This window comes from Poecilia formosa, unplaced genomic scaffold (assembly GCF_000485575.1).
Source record: "Poecilia formosa unplaced genomic scaffold, Poecilia_formosa-5.1.2 Scaffold13, whole genome shotgun sequence".
Classification (NCBI taxonomy): domain Eukaryota; kingdom Metazoa; phylum Chordata; class Actinopteri; order Cyprinodontiformes; family Poeciliidae; genus Poecilia; species Poecilia formosa.
Window position 1 is genome coordinate 1,418,113 of NW_006799952.1, and position 17,934 is coordinate 1,436,046.

Sequence of the window (17,934 nt, forward strand, 5' to 3'; positions counted from 1 at the left end):
TAATTCTTTTAGAGGTTCAGAAGTTAGAAAAAATATCTGGCAACAATTGTTGCCGGTGGGATAATTGAACATAGCTGAAGGAACTTAAGAAGTAATATTTACCTTTAGAAAAATGGAGTCTGGAGGTGTTAGACTATTTAGCAGATAGTGACTATGTATGTCTTGGTTAATGCAAGTAATGGGTTAATGGGTATGGAAATATATTATTCCATGTAATAGCATATAAAACAGCTGAAATCTACTTAGGCTCAGGGCTGTGTATTCTGCCACCTCTTTATTATAAATATAATCAATCTGAGTTGCAGCAGCTCTACGACTGGATTGTATGACACAGGCTAGCTGTCACTTCCAGATTATTTCAGCACTATTTAGCACTGTTAGTGGTTCGCCACTGTTCCTTCCTTGGATCATTCAGATTCCTCTTGACTGGGAAGACGTGATGAGAGCTGCAGGATTGGAACTTCTCTGATCCAGTCACCTTGCCATCACAATGATATCCTTGGTAATATCTCCCTAATGAGTTCGCTGATTATTTTCTTTGTCCTTCTTCTAAAAGACCAACTTCAAAGACAAAATGTTATTTTGCTCCTGGTTATATATCATCCTTAGCAGCAGCCATAAGTATGCATGTTTATCACTTTGTCAAGGAATCTTTTTTTTTTTTTTAAGTACAAAAAATCTGTACTTAAGATTTGAAGTATGAGTCATACAGGTGGGTGTCTTCCAGGTTTCCAGTTTCCCGTGTTAGGTCTTTACTGTACAAGTTTCTGACACAAATGACATTCAGATACTGTGGATGTATATTTATAGGCCTGAGAGTTTGTTTCTAGTCACCCACTTGTGAAAAATAAGTTCAAAAGCACCCGGAATGCAAAGAAAAATAATGTTCAATTGGACGTTTTACGCCTTAAAAACTCCCGAAGCAATTACATAAGGGACTGATGTGATGAATGGACAGAGATTTTCACAGTGCTACCTCCATTTATTCACCCAAGCCAACACCACATGCATCCCCCACAAAAATGACAGGAAAAAGACTCAGGAAATTGACTTTTCATTCAAGCACCTTTCACCCACTCCCTCATTCCTGCAAGAAATCAACACACAACCCTGTGAGAGTAATGAAGAAAAGGGGAAAAAAAGGGAAGTTTATCCACTTTTAGTCTGGTTAGTTGCTTGCCCACACACAAAACACAGATGGGCTGATACCACAAATACACCAGTTCTTATGCATTCAGCAGTCTCACGCATCGGGGTGGTGTTGTGGTCAAGCCATATGGGGCGCCACAGAAACTGTGGGATCTGACAGGAGGCCTAAAGAACACACATACGCACATGCATCTTAATTGACTTGTAAAAACTCCACTAAAACACAATTTTATAGAACAAATTTCAGACTAGTCGCTGAGGATTTGACATCAGGTTGTGCCCAGCTTGCAAAACTGTCATCACCACAATTTCTTTATACACAGTCCAAGAGCAATTTATGCTTTTTAAGATAAAACTGAATAAGCCATACCAAAGACGCCATGAAGGCGGCAGATTAATAAGCTAAAACTGTCTGTATGAAGTAACTCTGACTTATACGAAGGAGGCTAGTGCAAGGGAAGATTTATCAAGCCGCACAGGGCGGCAGGGGAAGTCGACAAGGTTTCTGAAAGGAAATAAATGACCTCTCACTCTTTGCAAGCTGACAGCTCAGGCTTTGGTGCTACTTCTCTAAAGTCCTTGTGATGCTCATACTGCTCTTTTTGTTGTTGGAGGCATTCATTCAAAGGCCAAAACCGCAACAGCCAGTCTAGGCAAACACAATTGGAGCTGTGATTTATGAGCACTGTTGACTTTGCGGTAATGGATCAAGCGTTACCCGCTGGAAATGCTGGCAGGGCCATTAACCCCAGTTTCTCCAACCTGTGGTAGAGTTGGTAGCAGACACTAGCATTCACATTGTGGAGAGGTGTAAAGGGGATGTGATTTTTCACAACCAGACCAAAACCCAACTAGGTCTCAGTCTAAAGGTTCCCTTATAACCTGTTAAATACCTAAATACCTCTAGAAGACAGGGTGAAAAACATCAGACGAAGAAAAGTTAATCACATGTATTGCTGGGTGGGATCTGAACACTTGTTACTGGTTTTATCTTGTCTGGGTGCTGCAACTCTTTACTTTGTCTTTGTCATTGTAAATTTGAAAGTGGCTGACTTCATACAGTTTTAACAAAAAAGATTCATCACACTAAATTTTTGCTTTTCATGTAACATAATTAGTCAAATTATGAATTGCTACAGCGCCTGCAAAAGCATGCATTACCCTTGAACCTTTTCCCATTTTGGCACATGATCCCAGATACTTTATGCATATTTTATTGGGCTTAGACCAAGGGTGTCCAAAGTCGGTCCTCAAGGGCCGGCACTCTGCATGTTTTAGTTCTCTCCCTAGTGGTAGTAACAATTTCCTCAGCAAGTCAGTGTTCTCCTTAGGCCTTCTGACGAGCCATCATTTGATGCAGGTGTGTAAAACCAGGGAGAGAACTAAAACATGCAGGATGCCGGCCCTCGATAACCAACTTTGGACACCCCTGGCTTAGACTAACACTTTGTGTTAGACCAACAAAGGGCACTTCATAAATGTGAAGAGGAAGGAAAATAACACAAGGTTTTCTGTAAAATCTGAAAAGCTTGGCATACATTTATTGTCTGCCCCCTTTATTGAGACACTCCTAAGTAAAATCCAGTGTGGCTGTTTACTTTCAGAAGTCTTATTATTGGTCTTCTTTCAGAAGACTCCACGTAGGTGTAATTTAGTGTTAAGATAAATTCTGATTTTCATAAGTCCCATAGTAACTCTGGAGGAAATGCAGAGATCCATAGCTCAAGTGAAAGAATCTTTTGACTGGGCACCGATGAGTTTTGCGCAGTTTGAACTTTATAGACGAGTGTTTAGCAGAAAGCCATTGTTGAAAGAGCACTAGAAAAGTTCCAATTTGAATTTTTCCACAAGCCTTGAAAGGGGCCTTTGCCAACACATGAAAGAAGAAGCTCTGGTCCAATGAGATCAAGATTGAACTTTTTGAACTTCATCATGCTGAGGGGAGCTTTTTTTAGCATTGGTCAGCGTTGAAAGGAAGAAGACACTTGAGACTTGAACAGAGGTTCCCTTTTTCGTGGAACTGTTATCCTAAACATAGAGCAAGAGCTACAGTCGACTGGTTTACCAAAGAGGAATTTGTGAAAAATAGTTTAAATCTGGAACACACACAGACTTACAACAATAACTTTACTGAAAGGTGATTTACAAAAGATGGGCTGACAGGATCCTATTCTTTCTGCTACAAAATTATGTACTACTTTATCTAGGTACATATCATAAATATATTTTTGCAAAACAAATATGTCAAGAATAAGAATAACGTTTTTCAATAGATTGTATGCATGGAACTTTATACAGAGGTAAGTCAGTAAACCTAAGTGTCTCCATGAGAAAGGGGATGTTTAATACGTTTTTAAACTTTTTAGTGTTCCTACTTTTAAAGGGGAAATACATTAGAACTCAGAACAGTTCATGTAATGCAGTTACCGCTTTAACACAGGATAGTGGCTAAGACCCTATACTGATAAAAAGCCTTTCAGGTAGGAAACAAAATCAGGTGTTGAGCCCAAAATGACCCTGAGTGCTTCAAAAACACAATCTCCAGAGAGATTTATGAGGATGGATGTATTTATGGTATCTTTTCATCTTTGCACATTTGACCAGTCCTCAGATGGTTGGAAAATTTATGGTAGATGGAGGGGGAAAAAACGCATCTCACAGTAGGTGTGTTTGACAGTCTTCAGAATAGTCATTACTGAAGTGAGAGGCTCCGTGCAACCGATGCCAATCTTTTTATACAGTCGGACTAGAATTAGTGCTCCCTCTCACAGATGAAGACTATTTTAAAGTAAAGCTACATGAGTGTTCTTTGACTCTTCAGTAGAGTGGATAGTAGCTGACACAGAGATGAGTTGTAGCTTCTCTGACCGCAGGCCTCCCCCGGCATTGCTGACGGCCAGGGGACACAGACAAGAACATTGGATGGAAGTTCCATTACCAGACCTAGAAATCCCATTTTGGTGCTAAGTCCAAGTTTCATCTGGTCAGACCTCAAAAGAATCATAAGGCCAAAGTAAATCCAGACCTGAGAAGTTGTGTCTGGGATGCCTGAGGAAAGGCAACAAACGTCAGCATGCCCACAATTCTCACTTTCTAAGGGCTGGCTGACTAATCCATGATATTCCTCCATGATCTAAACCTGAAGCCTTCTGTAGCAGCAGAACACTGTGGCATTGTGTCCCTGCTTTTAAGGAACCTGTGATTCATTTACTGGCAAAACCTTTTGGATCTGCACACCATATTTTCTTATATTCAGTACTCTAGTGCATTTCATATTTTTAGGAAATGCAAACAGTCTTTTGTGACCGTGTGCATTGAGGATCCAGACTCTGATGTACCATCCAGTCTCTGCTTTTTTGAAAGAACAGTAATGTTACTCTGTGTTTTTTTCTTTTTTCGTGAATGTGTTCTTTTCTTCAGAAGTGGGTAATTTAATAATAGGTTCTATAGGAGCAGTATGAGTGGAAATAGGAGTATGGTGATTATTTAAAATCCCCGTAATTACACTCAATCCTGTGCATCAACCACATTGCAGTGTAATGATGCAATAGTGCTCTCTGCTGGCAAAAATAGAAAACACAATGAAGAATATTTCACAAGAAAGTAACAGCTATTATTATTATTATTATTATTATTATTATTATTATTATTATTATTATTATTATTATACCTCACTATAAGATTATTCCCTAGTTTTGTTCAGTTTTGGCACAGTTGCCCTCATCAAAATCTGAATAAAGAAGCTTTTTTCTATACCTGTGTTGAACCCTAACTCTTCAAATGTATTTGTTTTGCCAAGAGATTCATAGCTTTGCCTTCAGTTTGAATGTCTAGACAAAAAAAAATAAGATATATGTTTATATTTAAAAATATATTTCAAATTTCTTCTATAAGCTCATGTTTAGCAGTTTAAAAATATATTGCCAGGTTTTAAAAAGACCCACAAAAAAAGACATTATGAAGTGAAAGATATCAATCTTTTCCTCTTTTCTTTTACCTCCAGGTCTGCTTTGCTTCAGTGCCAGATCCATAGTCCACCATGAGGGTGAAGAGATGAGCTTGCAGAGAGCGGCCCTGTCCCTGCAGTTCCTGCCACTGGACATTTGCTGAATCCCATTACCCAGAAGATGATGTCCCTGTCTCCCAGATAGCAGTTCTGAGGACAAGGCCTTCACAGCACTGACTGTGCATCATGGCAGGAGAGACTAAGCAAATGCATACAGTCAAAGAGCTGGATGCTGAGTCCAAACAGCAGGATGAGGGGACGGCGCTGGAAAAGCAGAGTGATAAAACCACAAAGGCGTCTTCAGAGCACTTTTCAAGCACAGGCACTGAGGTCGGGCTCAGCACCGGAGGGGCCAAGACTAAAAAACTAGAGAAAGAAAGGAACTGTCCTCAGCAGCGTGAAGCTGTTATACGGCCACAGCAGACAGGGAAGATTGACTTCAGTTCACTGCAGAACAGATCAAAATTTGTCACTGACAGAACTTGGTCGACCGGGAAAGGAAGTCCCCAGTCACCAAGTGGAAAGGGTCGTAGCCGAGAGAAGGGGAAGCGGTCAGGGAAGACAGAGCGTGGCAACCCGCAGCAGCTGTACAGACTAAGCATTGCAAATCCACGCACCGTTGGCATAGCCTACCCACAACAGAAGGTTCTGCCACCCAAGAAGCTGGAACCCAGCCGTGGCCCAGTCTCAGGCAGCTACAGATTCAACATTCCCACCATGCCAGAGAGAGAGGCCGAGCTGCAGCAGCAGGAGCTCAGCTACAGCCGCTACTTCCAGGAGAATCCCTCTAATATTACCTCCCCAAGCTATACCTCACAGGCACTGGGTTCCTCAAGCGGAGCATCATCACACTCACACCCACCTCTGCCACAGCAACAGCAGCAGGCATCGATGGAGACTAACAGCACGCAGACTGGTAGTCAGCTGATGATGACTGAGTGTCCACTTAGTGGCTCAAATGTATGGCAGTCGCCTGAACGGACCTATAATGGTGCTAATTATGGGGTTTCATCACAAAAATCCACTGCGCTCTCAGAAACCAGTAAGGCGAGTGCATTTGTGCCTGCTCAGTTTCAGTATGGAGGATATCACTTACTGGAGCAATCAACCTCTGAATCTTTTGCCTGTGAACAGAACCCCCAGCCACATATCAGCCACAACTCTTTTTCCTTCTCACCTGGAAATGGGCAAAGCACTTCCCAGAACAGCTCTCAGTTCAGTACCGACCATCAGCCAGATAGAAGCTCTTATCCCAACCCGCAGCAGCCCCAATTTATTCAGGGGGTGGCATCATCCATCCAGTGTTCCAGAACTCAGAGTGAAGACTCACCCAGCAGTGACAGCTCAGGTTCCAGCTCACAGCAGTCAGAACAGGGGAAGACCGCTCTACCTGAGAGCTCAGACATGAGTTCTCAGGCAGATTGTCAGGATGCAGCCTTCACATCAGGGAGTAAGAGAAACTGTCACCCCAAAGATGCAGCTGCCAGCCAGAGAACACTCATGCAGGCTGGTGTGCATGCAAGAAATATTTCACAGAGTCCAGATTCCCCGATGCATTTTCCTAACAGAACGTTCAACAACCCTGCACCCAGCAGCATTCACACGGGTTCCTCACCTTTCGATAAATCCATCAGCAGTAAGGTCGTGAACAGGCTGTCGCACTCATGGGAGGGACCTAATAAGACATATTCAACAGCAGATCAAAACACCATTCAGTATTCTGTCATGAACGAGAAGTTCCAGTTCCAGAACCAGACAACGATAGACCACAGGCTAAACTCATCAAAAAGCAACAGAATGCCCTGGCAGCAGATACGGCCAAACTCTGCCATGCCGAACCTCAACAGGATAGAATCATCGAGGCAAATAAGCAATCAGAAAATCGCCTACATGGTCTCGCCGTCTGACTGGCAGGATGAGAGTAAAGTGCACAAGCACAACTCATTCCAGAGCAGCAGAAGTGGCGACGTTCTTTCAAACCAGAGACACGAAAGTGTAAAACACAACAGTACCACTGTCTCAGCTTTTAAACTGGAAATGAACCACACGCAGTTATGCGAGGCCAAGAATAAGTCAGGGTACTTTGGACTCAATCAGACCCTTCCGACAGGTCCATCGAGAAACTACAGCTACCCACCACTGCAGGTCCCGCCCTTGGGGCTTTTAAAGGTGTCACCATATGAATCTCCTTTGCCATCTCCAGTCCATAACCCTGCATCAAGCAGCACCTGCTCCTCCCTCTCTCCAGCATCCACCAGCCCCGTCAATATTGGCTCAGACGACAGTCAGATGACAAAGTCAGCCCCACAACACCTGTTCTACCAACCTCCACAAGGCAAAACTCAGTTGCAGTCAGATCACATGAGCACACATTCCCACCAGTTTCATTCTGACGCTCCACGTAGCCTTTCCTACGTGCCAGACAGAGCCAAAGATGAAACGATGAACTTTCTGCAAAACACCACACATACAAAAACAGCAATGGACAGCAGTAAAGGCTACGTGAATAGTTTCGGCGTGGAGCACCACCAGCCTCCTCCTCCGTATTCTGCACACCAGCTCCTAGCCAGCTCACTGGCCACTGCAAATCTGGATCAGCTGGATGTTCTCCTGACGTGCAAACAGTGCGATCAGAATTTCAGCAACCTGGCTTCGTTTTTAGGCCACAAGCAGTACTGCGCTCAGAACACGCTTACGCAAAACGAGCTCAAAGATTTATCAAAGTTGGAGGACAACAGGAAGTTCCACGCAGAACCGGTTAAAGCAGCATTAGCCGTGTCGAGTACTTCTCTCTCAAGGTGTCCATCCGACCTTCACCTGTCATTGCTGGGCCTCAACAAAAATGGAGAACTGATTTCTGACAGTGAAACAAAAGGAGACGCCAAAGATGACCCATTAAAGCTGGGTTTGTTCTCTGGTCCCGGTAACCTTCATGTCTCGCTGCCAGAGCTGGAGATGGAGGATGCTAAGTTAGACAGCCTAATAACAGAAGCTCTCAATGGACTCGGATATCAGTCAGACAATGCAGAGATAGACAGCAGTTTTATTGATGCATTTGTTGATGATGACCTCACCACAGTCAAAACATCCTCAAACAAAATATGTTTGAAAACTAAAGAATCTGCACTCCCCGAGAACAAAACTAAGCAAGCAGCCGACGAAAGATCCTTCGCACAGGAAAAGTGTTACAACTCTCATGTTGAGAGCAAAGGGAAAATGGCTGCGAGCTTGCAGGAGGATGAAAAAGTTAACATTAAAAAAGATGGATCTCATAAAAATTCAGAAATCGACTTCATGGATAAGGCATCAGAACAAGAAAGCAAAGCGAAAGAGACGAGAAAGCTGTGTAAAAGCGAGGACAAAAACTTGAGCTCACAAAGGTTTCTCCTATCCGGCAAGTTTTCCGAGCATTGTGGCTTAAAAAGCTTTCAGGACAGCTCTGCACTTCGGGGGTCAGCAGCGTTGCAGGCCTCCACGTCTCCAACCTCGAGAGCAGCAGCTAAAGAAAGCAAAAGGAAAAGCACTGGAGGGGGAACCTGGAGCAAAGAACTCATCCACAAAATAGTGCAGCAAAAAAATAAACTCCACAAGCTGCACGTTAAAGGCACCAAAAATCTCCAGTTTTCCCTGGTGATGGAGCGGCTCACTCCAACAGTGCAGAATCCCGCTTTTGGAGAATATGATTACGTATCCGATTCGGATGATGAGTGCAAGCCTGTGAAGATAGCGAGCCAAGGCCGGCTGAATCAAAGCAGCCGCTGCAAATACACATACACCAAGCAGTGTAAATGGCGAGCGAGAAGTGAGAGAGAGAAGGCGGCGTGGAGACATGAATCCAAAGAGTGCTTTGAGATGAAGAAAAGTGAGGAGCTGTCTCTAACACCAGAAAAACACCAAAGGCTCAGGAGGCGAGGCAGCCGATCGTCCACGAGCAGCGACCTCAGCACATCTGTAAGCCCCAAAAGCACTGACCGCACTGACTCAGACAGTGAGAGAAAGAAAGACTCTCCAGAGCAGAAACACCATGACAGATCCAACCCGCAGAAGCTTTTTAAAGAGTCCAGTACACTTGCACTGACATTCACTAAATCTGTCAAGAAATACAACATCGACAAGACAAAATGTTCTGACAAAAAGGGAATTGCAGAAGATCCGGAGAAATATTCAAATCAAGAATTTCCTGATCTGCTCCCACCTACACAAAAGGCAAAAGAGGCAGACAAGAACTCTGAAAAAAGAGGAAGCTCTCAGGCCAAATCAAGAGACAAAGCTGTGCCTCAGAAAAGTGACAACGGCTCAGTTGCCGACACCCTGCAGAGAACAGACAGTTCGAGCAGCAAAGACGGACCAACACAGTGCAAAAGCACAGATAAAAAAACTCTGGAGGTTAAGTCGCCGCCTCCCGTTATCACAGGAGAAGCTGATTTTAATGTCGACAGAAACACAAAGGACAAAACAGGCGAGGGGCCAAAAACTGCACAGCCCCGGCTATCAGGCGCTGCCACATTGGAGAAACAGAGTGAGAGTGTCTGCATGGTGAAAGAGGCAATTATTTTGGTCAATGACCTAGACGCACACAGACCCCCATCTCTTTGCACATCTTTGATGGATGATGTGTGCCTGTCCCCGACTGGAAGCCAGAGCCCACTGATACAGAAAGATGCACTCCACCTCATGCCCTACCCCATGGACCAGGAGCAAGGCCTCATCAAATCCCCGCTTTCCTTCGACACCTCCTCCATGTTCGGGGACCTCACGGCGTTCGACAGTGGCCTTTACTCAGAGATCCCCATTCAGAAAGACAGTTTCCATTCAGTGGAGAGCACAGCTGACAAAAAGGAGGCATTTGTCTCATCTTATTCTCCTTTCATGGAACAAAGAGACTGGAATCTCATGGTCAACCCTGTGCTAAGGGACGAGATATCCCAGTACAAAGGAATTTCCGAGAAATCAAACGAGAAAAAGTCCGATTACAGTCACATCCCATTGTCTCTCCCGGAGAAAATAATTGACTACAGCGCAAATCTCAGCAGCTGTGCATCAGAGGACGAGCTGGAGATCAAGAGAATAGTAAATGAGCTTGAAAATCAGCTTCAGACGACTAAGCTGGAAAGCCCACCGCTCCTGATCCACGAGGATCAGAAACAGCTGCAAATGAGCAAATTTTCACCGCTGCGAATTGCCGACGACTCTGAGCTTCAACACAATCGGTTGAACATCAAATGCTCAGATCAAACAAACCATCACTCCGAGACTTTCACAAACCCAGAACTCCCGTGGCCCGGTACCTTTCAGTTTGACCTGGTGGGTGAAAATCACGGCCCCCACCCTGAGATTCACAGCGAAGCAGCAGCACTTAAGCATGAGCACCTCCGTCCCGACGTAAATCTGGGGACCAACAGAGTGGAAAACGACACTCCTGGAGAAACAAAAGACGATATTTCAGAGCAAAGAAGATATGCTGAAAACCTCATGAAAAGCTTGGAGGTAATTTCAGACTCTATCTTCCAAAAAGAACCTATTATATCGAAACATAAGGAGCCAAATGTCAACTCTCCCACCAGTCAACAACATGAAGAAGCTGAATGTCAGGCCCCTGATGCAGCCGAGAGAGAAGATTGCTGCGAAAAGGAGGTAATTACCTCAAAGGAGTGTATTTCACTGCTTTCAAATATCAGTGAGCAGAAGCATGAAACTAAAATCAATCACAACGAGTCGCAGTCATCTGTCCACGAGGACTCTGACCCTTCGCTTGGAGGTAAGCGGTCCATTTCCTGGCGTGAACCTGAAGCCAGACAAGATGAGGATCGCGACGCAGTAAACAAGGTTGAACCAGATGTCATGTCTGCTCACTGTTCGGCCGACAGCAAGGCAGATGATTTAAATCCGCTGATTAAAAGCAACGGTGATTGCAGAGAAGGCCACGATAACCCAGAGGCAGCAGAGGAAATCACTCATCAGCCTGAGGGTCATCCTTCATCACCGGCCCCAGCTGACCTTACGCAGCAGATTGGCGAGAAAATGGCAGGCATGATTAAATCAGCACTGGAGCAACATTACACTAACGACAACAAGAATCCTGAAGACTTCAGCTCACCACAAGCTGCAGAGTTGAAAGTGGGCAAAGTAATTGAGACTTCAAAGCAAGACAATTTGATAGCGATCTCTGCGTCTGAAAGCCACAGCTCTTCAAATGCATACAGTAAATCGAATATGTCACTGGAGATGGTTAGCAAAGATAAGCCCTGCAGTCCTGAGCTGGTTAAAACCAATCCAGAAAGGTGCTGCTCACACCTCCGCGACACCCCATCTGCAGAGGGACAAAGCAATCTGTTGATCCTGTCACAGCCTGACGGCATCATTAACGGCGATTCCTGCAAAGTGACTCCGTTTAATGAGCCGTTAAAAACTGACGCTGGCCTCGTCTTCGCCGAGCAAGAGGAGATTCTGAATGTTCAGGACATCAAAGAGTATCTCCCTGTTGATTTCATGGCAAGCCGGCAGAACTCGCCATGCAGAGAGGCATCAGAAGAAAGCCGCGTCTTTTTGGAATCTGCCTCGCCGGCCAGTGCTCTTTTATTAATGTCTCACCAAACACCCACACAGATATTTGACTCGAAAGGGGATTTAAATGCAAAGAATGAATGCAGCAGCGAATTTATTGGCAGACGCTCTCAAAATGCAAAATCTCCCATCGTCACGGACGACGGAGGGGCAGCAAAAGGCGATTCAATAAGCAGAGCGGCTGACATGGACTGCTCTCTGATAAGCACACCTCAGCTGGACCTCGGAATGATTCCAACACCTGAAACGGTCAGGTCCTCTCCTGTCACTTTCAGACCGCCAGAGGTGAAAGACGAAGTTGAAAAAGGTGATCTGATGTATGATTTAAAGCTCAGCCCCCTGAACTACAACGACCTCTCAGACGAGCCTCCACAGCTGAATCAGTACGACTACATACCGATATCACCTGCCAGTAAACCGGAGGAAGATTTCGACACCAAGCAGAGACCCGCAGAAAGCTGTGAGTCATGTGACCTGAGCGTTAATCCCACAATGATTTTCAAACAAACTGAGACAGAAGCAACGATGCCACTTGGCTCAGATCACGAGGCTAAACTGCAGTCATCTGATGAGCCCCTAGTCCTACAGCAGAGTATGAAATTCAATTGTTTTTCACTGGGTCTCACACCTGTCATCCAAAAGACTGAGTCCTCATGTGGTAACACAAAGACAAGCCTGCCAGTATTTCATGATCCACTTCAGCCTGTTGAGGATTTGCAAATCCAAGCTGATCTTCTGACAAAAGCTGCATCAGTCAATCCAGATTCTCACAAGGCTCCTTTCGAAGATGCGGCTCTTCCCAAAAAAGCCGAACCGCTCGTTATCTGTGAAAATGAGAAAATTCCCCTCCCACCAGAGAAGCAGCTGACAGCAGAGAGAGCCCCGTGTTCAGCAGGTCAGCAAACACACAAAGAGACGACACACAAGAAGTCACAGGGCAGCGATCCGCAGGGCAAAGTGCTCTGTGAGATTTGCTTCATGTGTTTCCGAACTGTTCCTGGTCTGAAGAGACACAAGGCCATGAAGCATGTAGCCAGAGCTGAGAAATGCACACAGGGCACGACAACGAGCCATCAGGGGACTGCGCTTATTTATGAAGCGCCGGTGAAAAAGCAAAAAGATGATTCACAGAGGTGTTTCCCAACAACCAAAATAGATGGGCTGCCTGAGCTAAGCGGCTCTCTCATCTCTAAAACGGCGGAGATTGAATCAGTCCTGGAGGAAATAGCAACTGAGATGAGCAGCGTGGCAGTGGATGAGATAAGCCATCAAAACCCTCCACTGCAGGCAAAGGCAAAGAAGAGCAACAAAGGAAGAAAGAACAAGAGCAGTGAGCTGAATCCTGACCCCTTCTCTGACGAGCTCCTGAAAATATTAAAAACAGACATACTTCAAGCCATAACTCCCGAATTTAAGAGCAGTGCTCTGCAAGAGCAAAACAAATGCCCTGAGGTTAAAGTCGGTGAAAGAGCAGCCCCAGAAGCTCTTGGCGAAGAGTTCTTTCACCATGCCGCTGCAGACACTTATAACAACACGAACCAAACTCCACCTAAAGAGCCAAATGAGATGAATGAAACTGTGGCGCACAATCAGCTTGAAGAAACAAAGGTGACAGAAATGGCATATATAGAGACGTATGCAGAAAGTAATGTGGAAAGTGCATCTGTAGAGAAGGAGATCACTGGAGATTCCAATGAGACCGAATCAAAAGGAGCCAAGGACAGCCTTGGCTTGGAGGTTCTTAGAAATGTTTCAACAGACATGAAATGCCCTACCAACAATCTAAATCCCACCTCCTGTCTGAATTCCTCCCCTCCCAGTCCGCCCGGCATCAGTTCAGATTTAAGGGCCATACTCGACGACGACACCACATTCTCACAGCTATTTCCCAGAGACGAGGAAACTAAGAGGAAAAAGTGTCCCAGAGTGTATGGCAAAAGAAACAAGAGACAGAAATTATCCATCCCTTCAGACGCGGCTGCAGATTACCTTCCTGCTGAAACTTTCATACAAAATAAAGACCAATACGTGGAACCCCACAGCATGCAGACCGTCACTGACCATCAAAGCAAGCGCTGCGAATATGAGACCATTTCAATTGACGATGCCATCATGCTGAACATGTGTCACAACAGCACTATAAAGGCCGACAACAATCCGGTGCCAGATGTCAATCAGAACAATCAGCAGGATGTTTGTGAGGTTGGAAATAATCATTTGAATCTAATTGAAAGCACTGTCAGTAAATCTACATCTGAATGGAGCTCATCCAGTGACTTCACTGGCTTTGAATCTTGCCCAGTAGTGACCTCTGAACCTAGCGATTGCAAACATGAAGAGCCTCTGCCAGCAACTCCCTGCACGATAGAGCCGCATGTTGCGGAGGGTGCTCAGTCCTTCCAAGCCATCGGCGCACAAAACATCAAAACAACATTTCAGCTACCAGAGATACAGTATCTGGACTCGGAAAAAGATGCCCAAGTGGCTCCTTTTTCTGAGACTGCAGATGCAGATGGAAAAGAGGATGAAAAATCCAGGAAAGCGACAGAGCGGCGAGGCAGGAAGCGACAAGACGGAGGGATTAAAGTCAAAGACAAGCAGTACAAATGCAAAGTGTGTTTTACCTGGTTCCTCACTCTCGGAGAGCTAAACTTCCATAAGCTGTCCCACAACCCATCCCCTCCCCCCACCTGTTACATGTGCGTGCAGCGCAAGTTCAGCTCCAGAGAGCAGCTGAGAGACCACCTGAGGGAAAAGCACGCTAAAAATAAGACAGGAATCTGGACCTGCGGAATGTGTTTGAAGGAGATTTCAGATGTCTGGATGTACAATGAACACTTAAGAGAACACGCCACTCAGTTTGCCAGGAGAGGACAGTCTCAAGGCTCCATGCTTGGTATTTCTGGATGCTTCATGCAGGAAACGGCCGTGAAGAACTTTATATCCTCGATCATGCAGCAGCGACCCAGCAAAGCCAACAGAGAGTCAAGCAAAGCCACTAAAGAACAGGAAAAAGCAGTGGCAGGAGAAGGAAAAACCTTGGAGGGGGCTGAGACTAGGGCACACAAAACTAAAAGCAGTGGAGGAGGCGGAAAACAAAGCACTTTAACCCCAATCGAGGTACTCCACAAAACAGAGACGCCGAAAAGTGTGGAGATGCATCCCAACTGCAAAGATCCTTCAAGAGACTGCCACCACTGTGGAAAACAGTTCCCCAAACCCTTCAAACTCCAGAGGCATTTGGTGGTGCACAACCTGGAAAGGATCTTCCTGTGCCACAAGTGCCCCGTTTCTTACCAGGAGGCCCAGGAGCTCAAAGAGCATCTGAGGAGAGCTCATGAGGAGGTGGACGACCTGGATTCGAAGCACACGACTCTTTACACTTGTGAGCTCTGTGCAGACGTCATGCATGTGATTAAAAAGTCGTTCATTTGCAGCACTTGCAACTACACATTCTCAAAAAAAGAGCAATTTGACCGTCACATGGAGAAGCACCTGTCGGGGGGGAATAAAGTTTTCAAATTCAGAGCCGTCCTCAGACCCGTCAAAGCATCCGCCTCCAAAGAAAACGAGTGCGACTCACCAGCCAGTAAGAAGAAGAGGCTTCTCTCTGACAGTCTGCAAGAAAACAGCTCAGACAGCGGCATCGCTAGTTTGAGCTCACTACACTTAAACCAGAACGCTGACACGCAGTGTTCAAAGCCCTGCGCACCCACAACTGATGACTCCACTCAGACCGTCCCGAATGAATACCACGACGATTCAAGCAACGCGAATGTGAAGACGGAGGATATTACTGCAGACTGCTCTCAGTTGCTTGAAGACTTGGAGAACTGCGTTCATCTGAGCTCATCCAGGTCCGCGACACCCAAGAAAGAGGAACTTGATGTGACTCTGCTACCTAACCTGGAGAAGGAGGATGACAGGAAATTGATTACTAAATCGTGTGATGTGAAAGAAGAGGATGAATCCGTTTGTATAAGAGCAGAAGGAACTTCATGGGCAGCATCTAAAGAAAGTAGCATGGCAGGGGAGAAGGAGGTAGTTAAAGATAAAACAGATTTGCCTCCAGCAGTTTTTGAGAACTCTTCTGTCTGCTCAACAGAAAATCAAATTTTTCTGCAGACACCTGAGTCTGCAGAATTAGCTGTTGATGAGTTAAAGCAGCAGGGGGATGATGAGCAGAGGCATTGCACATTGTCTTGTAATGACACTAAACAGCAGGCATTATCTCATGGTGCTGAGCAAGAAAGTAGCAGTCAGATGAAAAATAATGCCACTCCAGCGCCAACGCCAGAAAACACTAAAACCAGCACTGGAGCTGGATGTGCAAAGACGACGGAAGCAACGGTGGCCCCTCAATCCAAGGTTTCCCTTCTAGCATCGGCTGCGACCGACGACAAGGACTTGGTGAAACCACAGAAGAGAAGGAAGGACATGAAATCCACAAACAACATGCAGAGGGTGTCCTCGCCTTTCACACAAGAGAACTTTGGTGTTGACTCTAAACCCAAGAAGAAATTTCATCAGAGCAAGTCTGCAAATCCCTCGCTGCAGAGGAAGCTGGACGGAGCCAACGAGTATCCCGTGCTCTCCTCTGTACGGGACGATGTTGTTAGCAACAAAATAATTTCCAAGTGCAAGAATGTAAACTTGAGCTTACAGGCAAAAAGAGGTTTGCTTGAAAGCTGCACGCCAAAGAAGCCTGACACCGTTACACCTCAAAACGCGGAGAACAAAGCCAAAAGGGGACCTCTTGGGAGATCTGTGCATTCTCCCGTGTCTAAAGTGCCTTCAGTTCCAATGAACAATTCTTTAAACAAGCCAAGGCCAAAGATGGGGGTCAGGACAGTGGAGAGTAATTCTTACCGGACAGCAGAGTCGCAGAACCACATTTTGAGTCAGCTGTTTGGTCAAAAACTCACCAGCTTTAAGATTCCTTTGAGGAAGGACACATCCGAATCTATAAACTGAGGGGGCGGGATGGGGATCTGTGAATAAGAGTCTGTAAATTTTTGCAGTTATAATTGTTTAAGACAAGTCATTATGGTGAATGAAATTGCACAGCTGTTTTATGTGAAATACTACCGTTAATTACTTCCGTAGTCACTTTACGTCTTCTTATGTACATGTTTTTGTTTTTTTTTTATTACACAAATGTGAGGACAAATGACAGGTAGAAACTAAATATTTCATTGGGGACTTTAACATCACTTGCATAAAGGAGACTTTAAAAAAAATAAATAAATAAAAAGTATACTTGAAAAGAAAGTAAAATAATGTTTTTTTAAGTAACGCATCTCCGTTTTTACAGAAGTTACATTATTCTTTTAGTCTTTTTTTTTTTTTTTTTGCTAAAGGACCAAATTGTGCCGTACCTTACTTGGACATTTGTGCACCTTGAGTACATGCTTCCAACCTTTTCATTTTGTATTGTTTTTACACTTTACTGTACTAAGTTGACATTCATTATTATAAGGCTTTTGTATAAACACCTTGGTGCTACATGTTGTTTAAATGTAATGTGAACGTCCATGTCCTCAGAAGGGAGATCTGTAGTAATTACAACATATACAGCCAACTGTTTTTTTTTTTTTCTACTTTATTGAACATACTGTATAAACCAAATCATTCATATGTAGGCAGAAAAAAACTCAAAACTTACAACAGCTTCTGGTGTACACGTAAACTCAGGTGCTGATGAGGACATCGCAGTCCCTGGACCTGTATTTGGAGTTCTTTCCATGCACTGATAATACCACACACAAATGACGAACTCATTTATCTGTGTCCGTAACTCCAAATGTTTAATTATTAATAGTATTTACTTGGACAACAAAGGTGCTTTATCTTGTTTATACTGTATGTACCTTCATTGTATAGTATTGTAGGTAGAATATTGTTTGATGTAATGCTTCATGACAAAGTTTTATTTTAATAATGTGCAAAATGAATGACATTGAAAAGAAAGGGAAACTGCGCGTCTCTTGCAGGTTGTAAAGTGGTTCACTAAGTGCCTGTTTTACAGTTTGTTATTAAAGATCTGTATTGGTCTCTTATCGCTCTTCTCCTCCTTTGTTCTTGAAATGTTTTGCAAATGTTTCCTGCTTCCCCGCGGACGGCATCTGTCACCAAATGCATCAAACAGCCGAAGCAGTGGAAGCTGCTTGTGCCTGGAGGCAAAAAAACAGGTGCACACAAAACAAAGTCTGACT

General features: G+C 44.6%; 1 protein-coding gene across 1 annotated transcript in view; it reads left to right on the top strand.

Annotated features, from left to right (window-relative positions):
- znf469 (zinc finger protein 469) overlaps positions 1-17,778 on the top strand; it is a 53,699-nt gene extending 35,921 nt beyond the window's left edge. Inside the window, exon 2 of the mRNA XM_007545517.2 lies at positions 5,153-17,778. Coding sequence (XP_007545579.1) covers positions 5,342-16,693 — 11,352 coding nt within the window. The 5' untranslated portion in view covers positions 5,153-5,341 and the 3' untranslated portion in view covers positions 16,694-17,778. The remainder of the gene's footprint in view (positions 1-5,152) is intronic.
- The last annotated feature ends 156 nt before the right edge of the window (positions 17,779-17,934 follow it).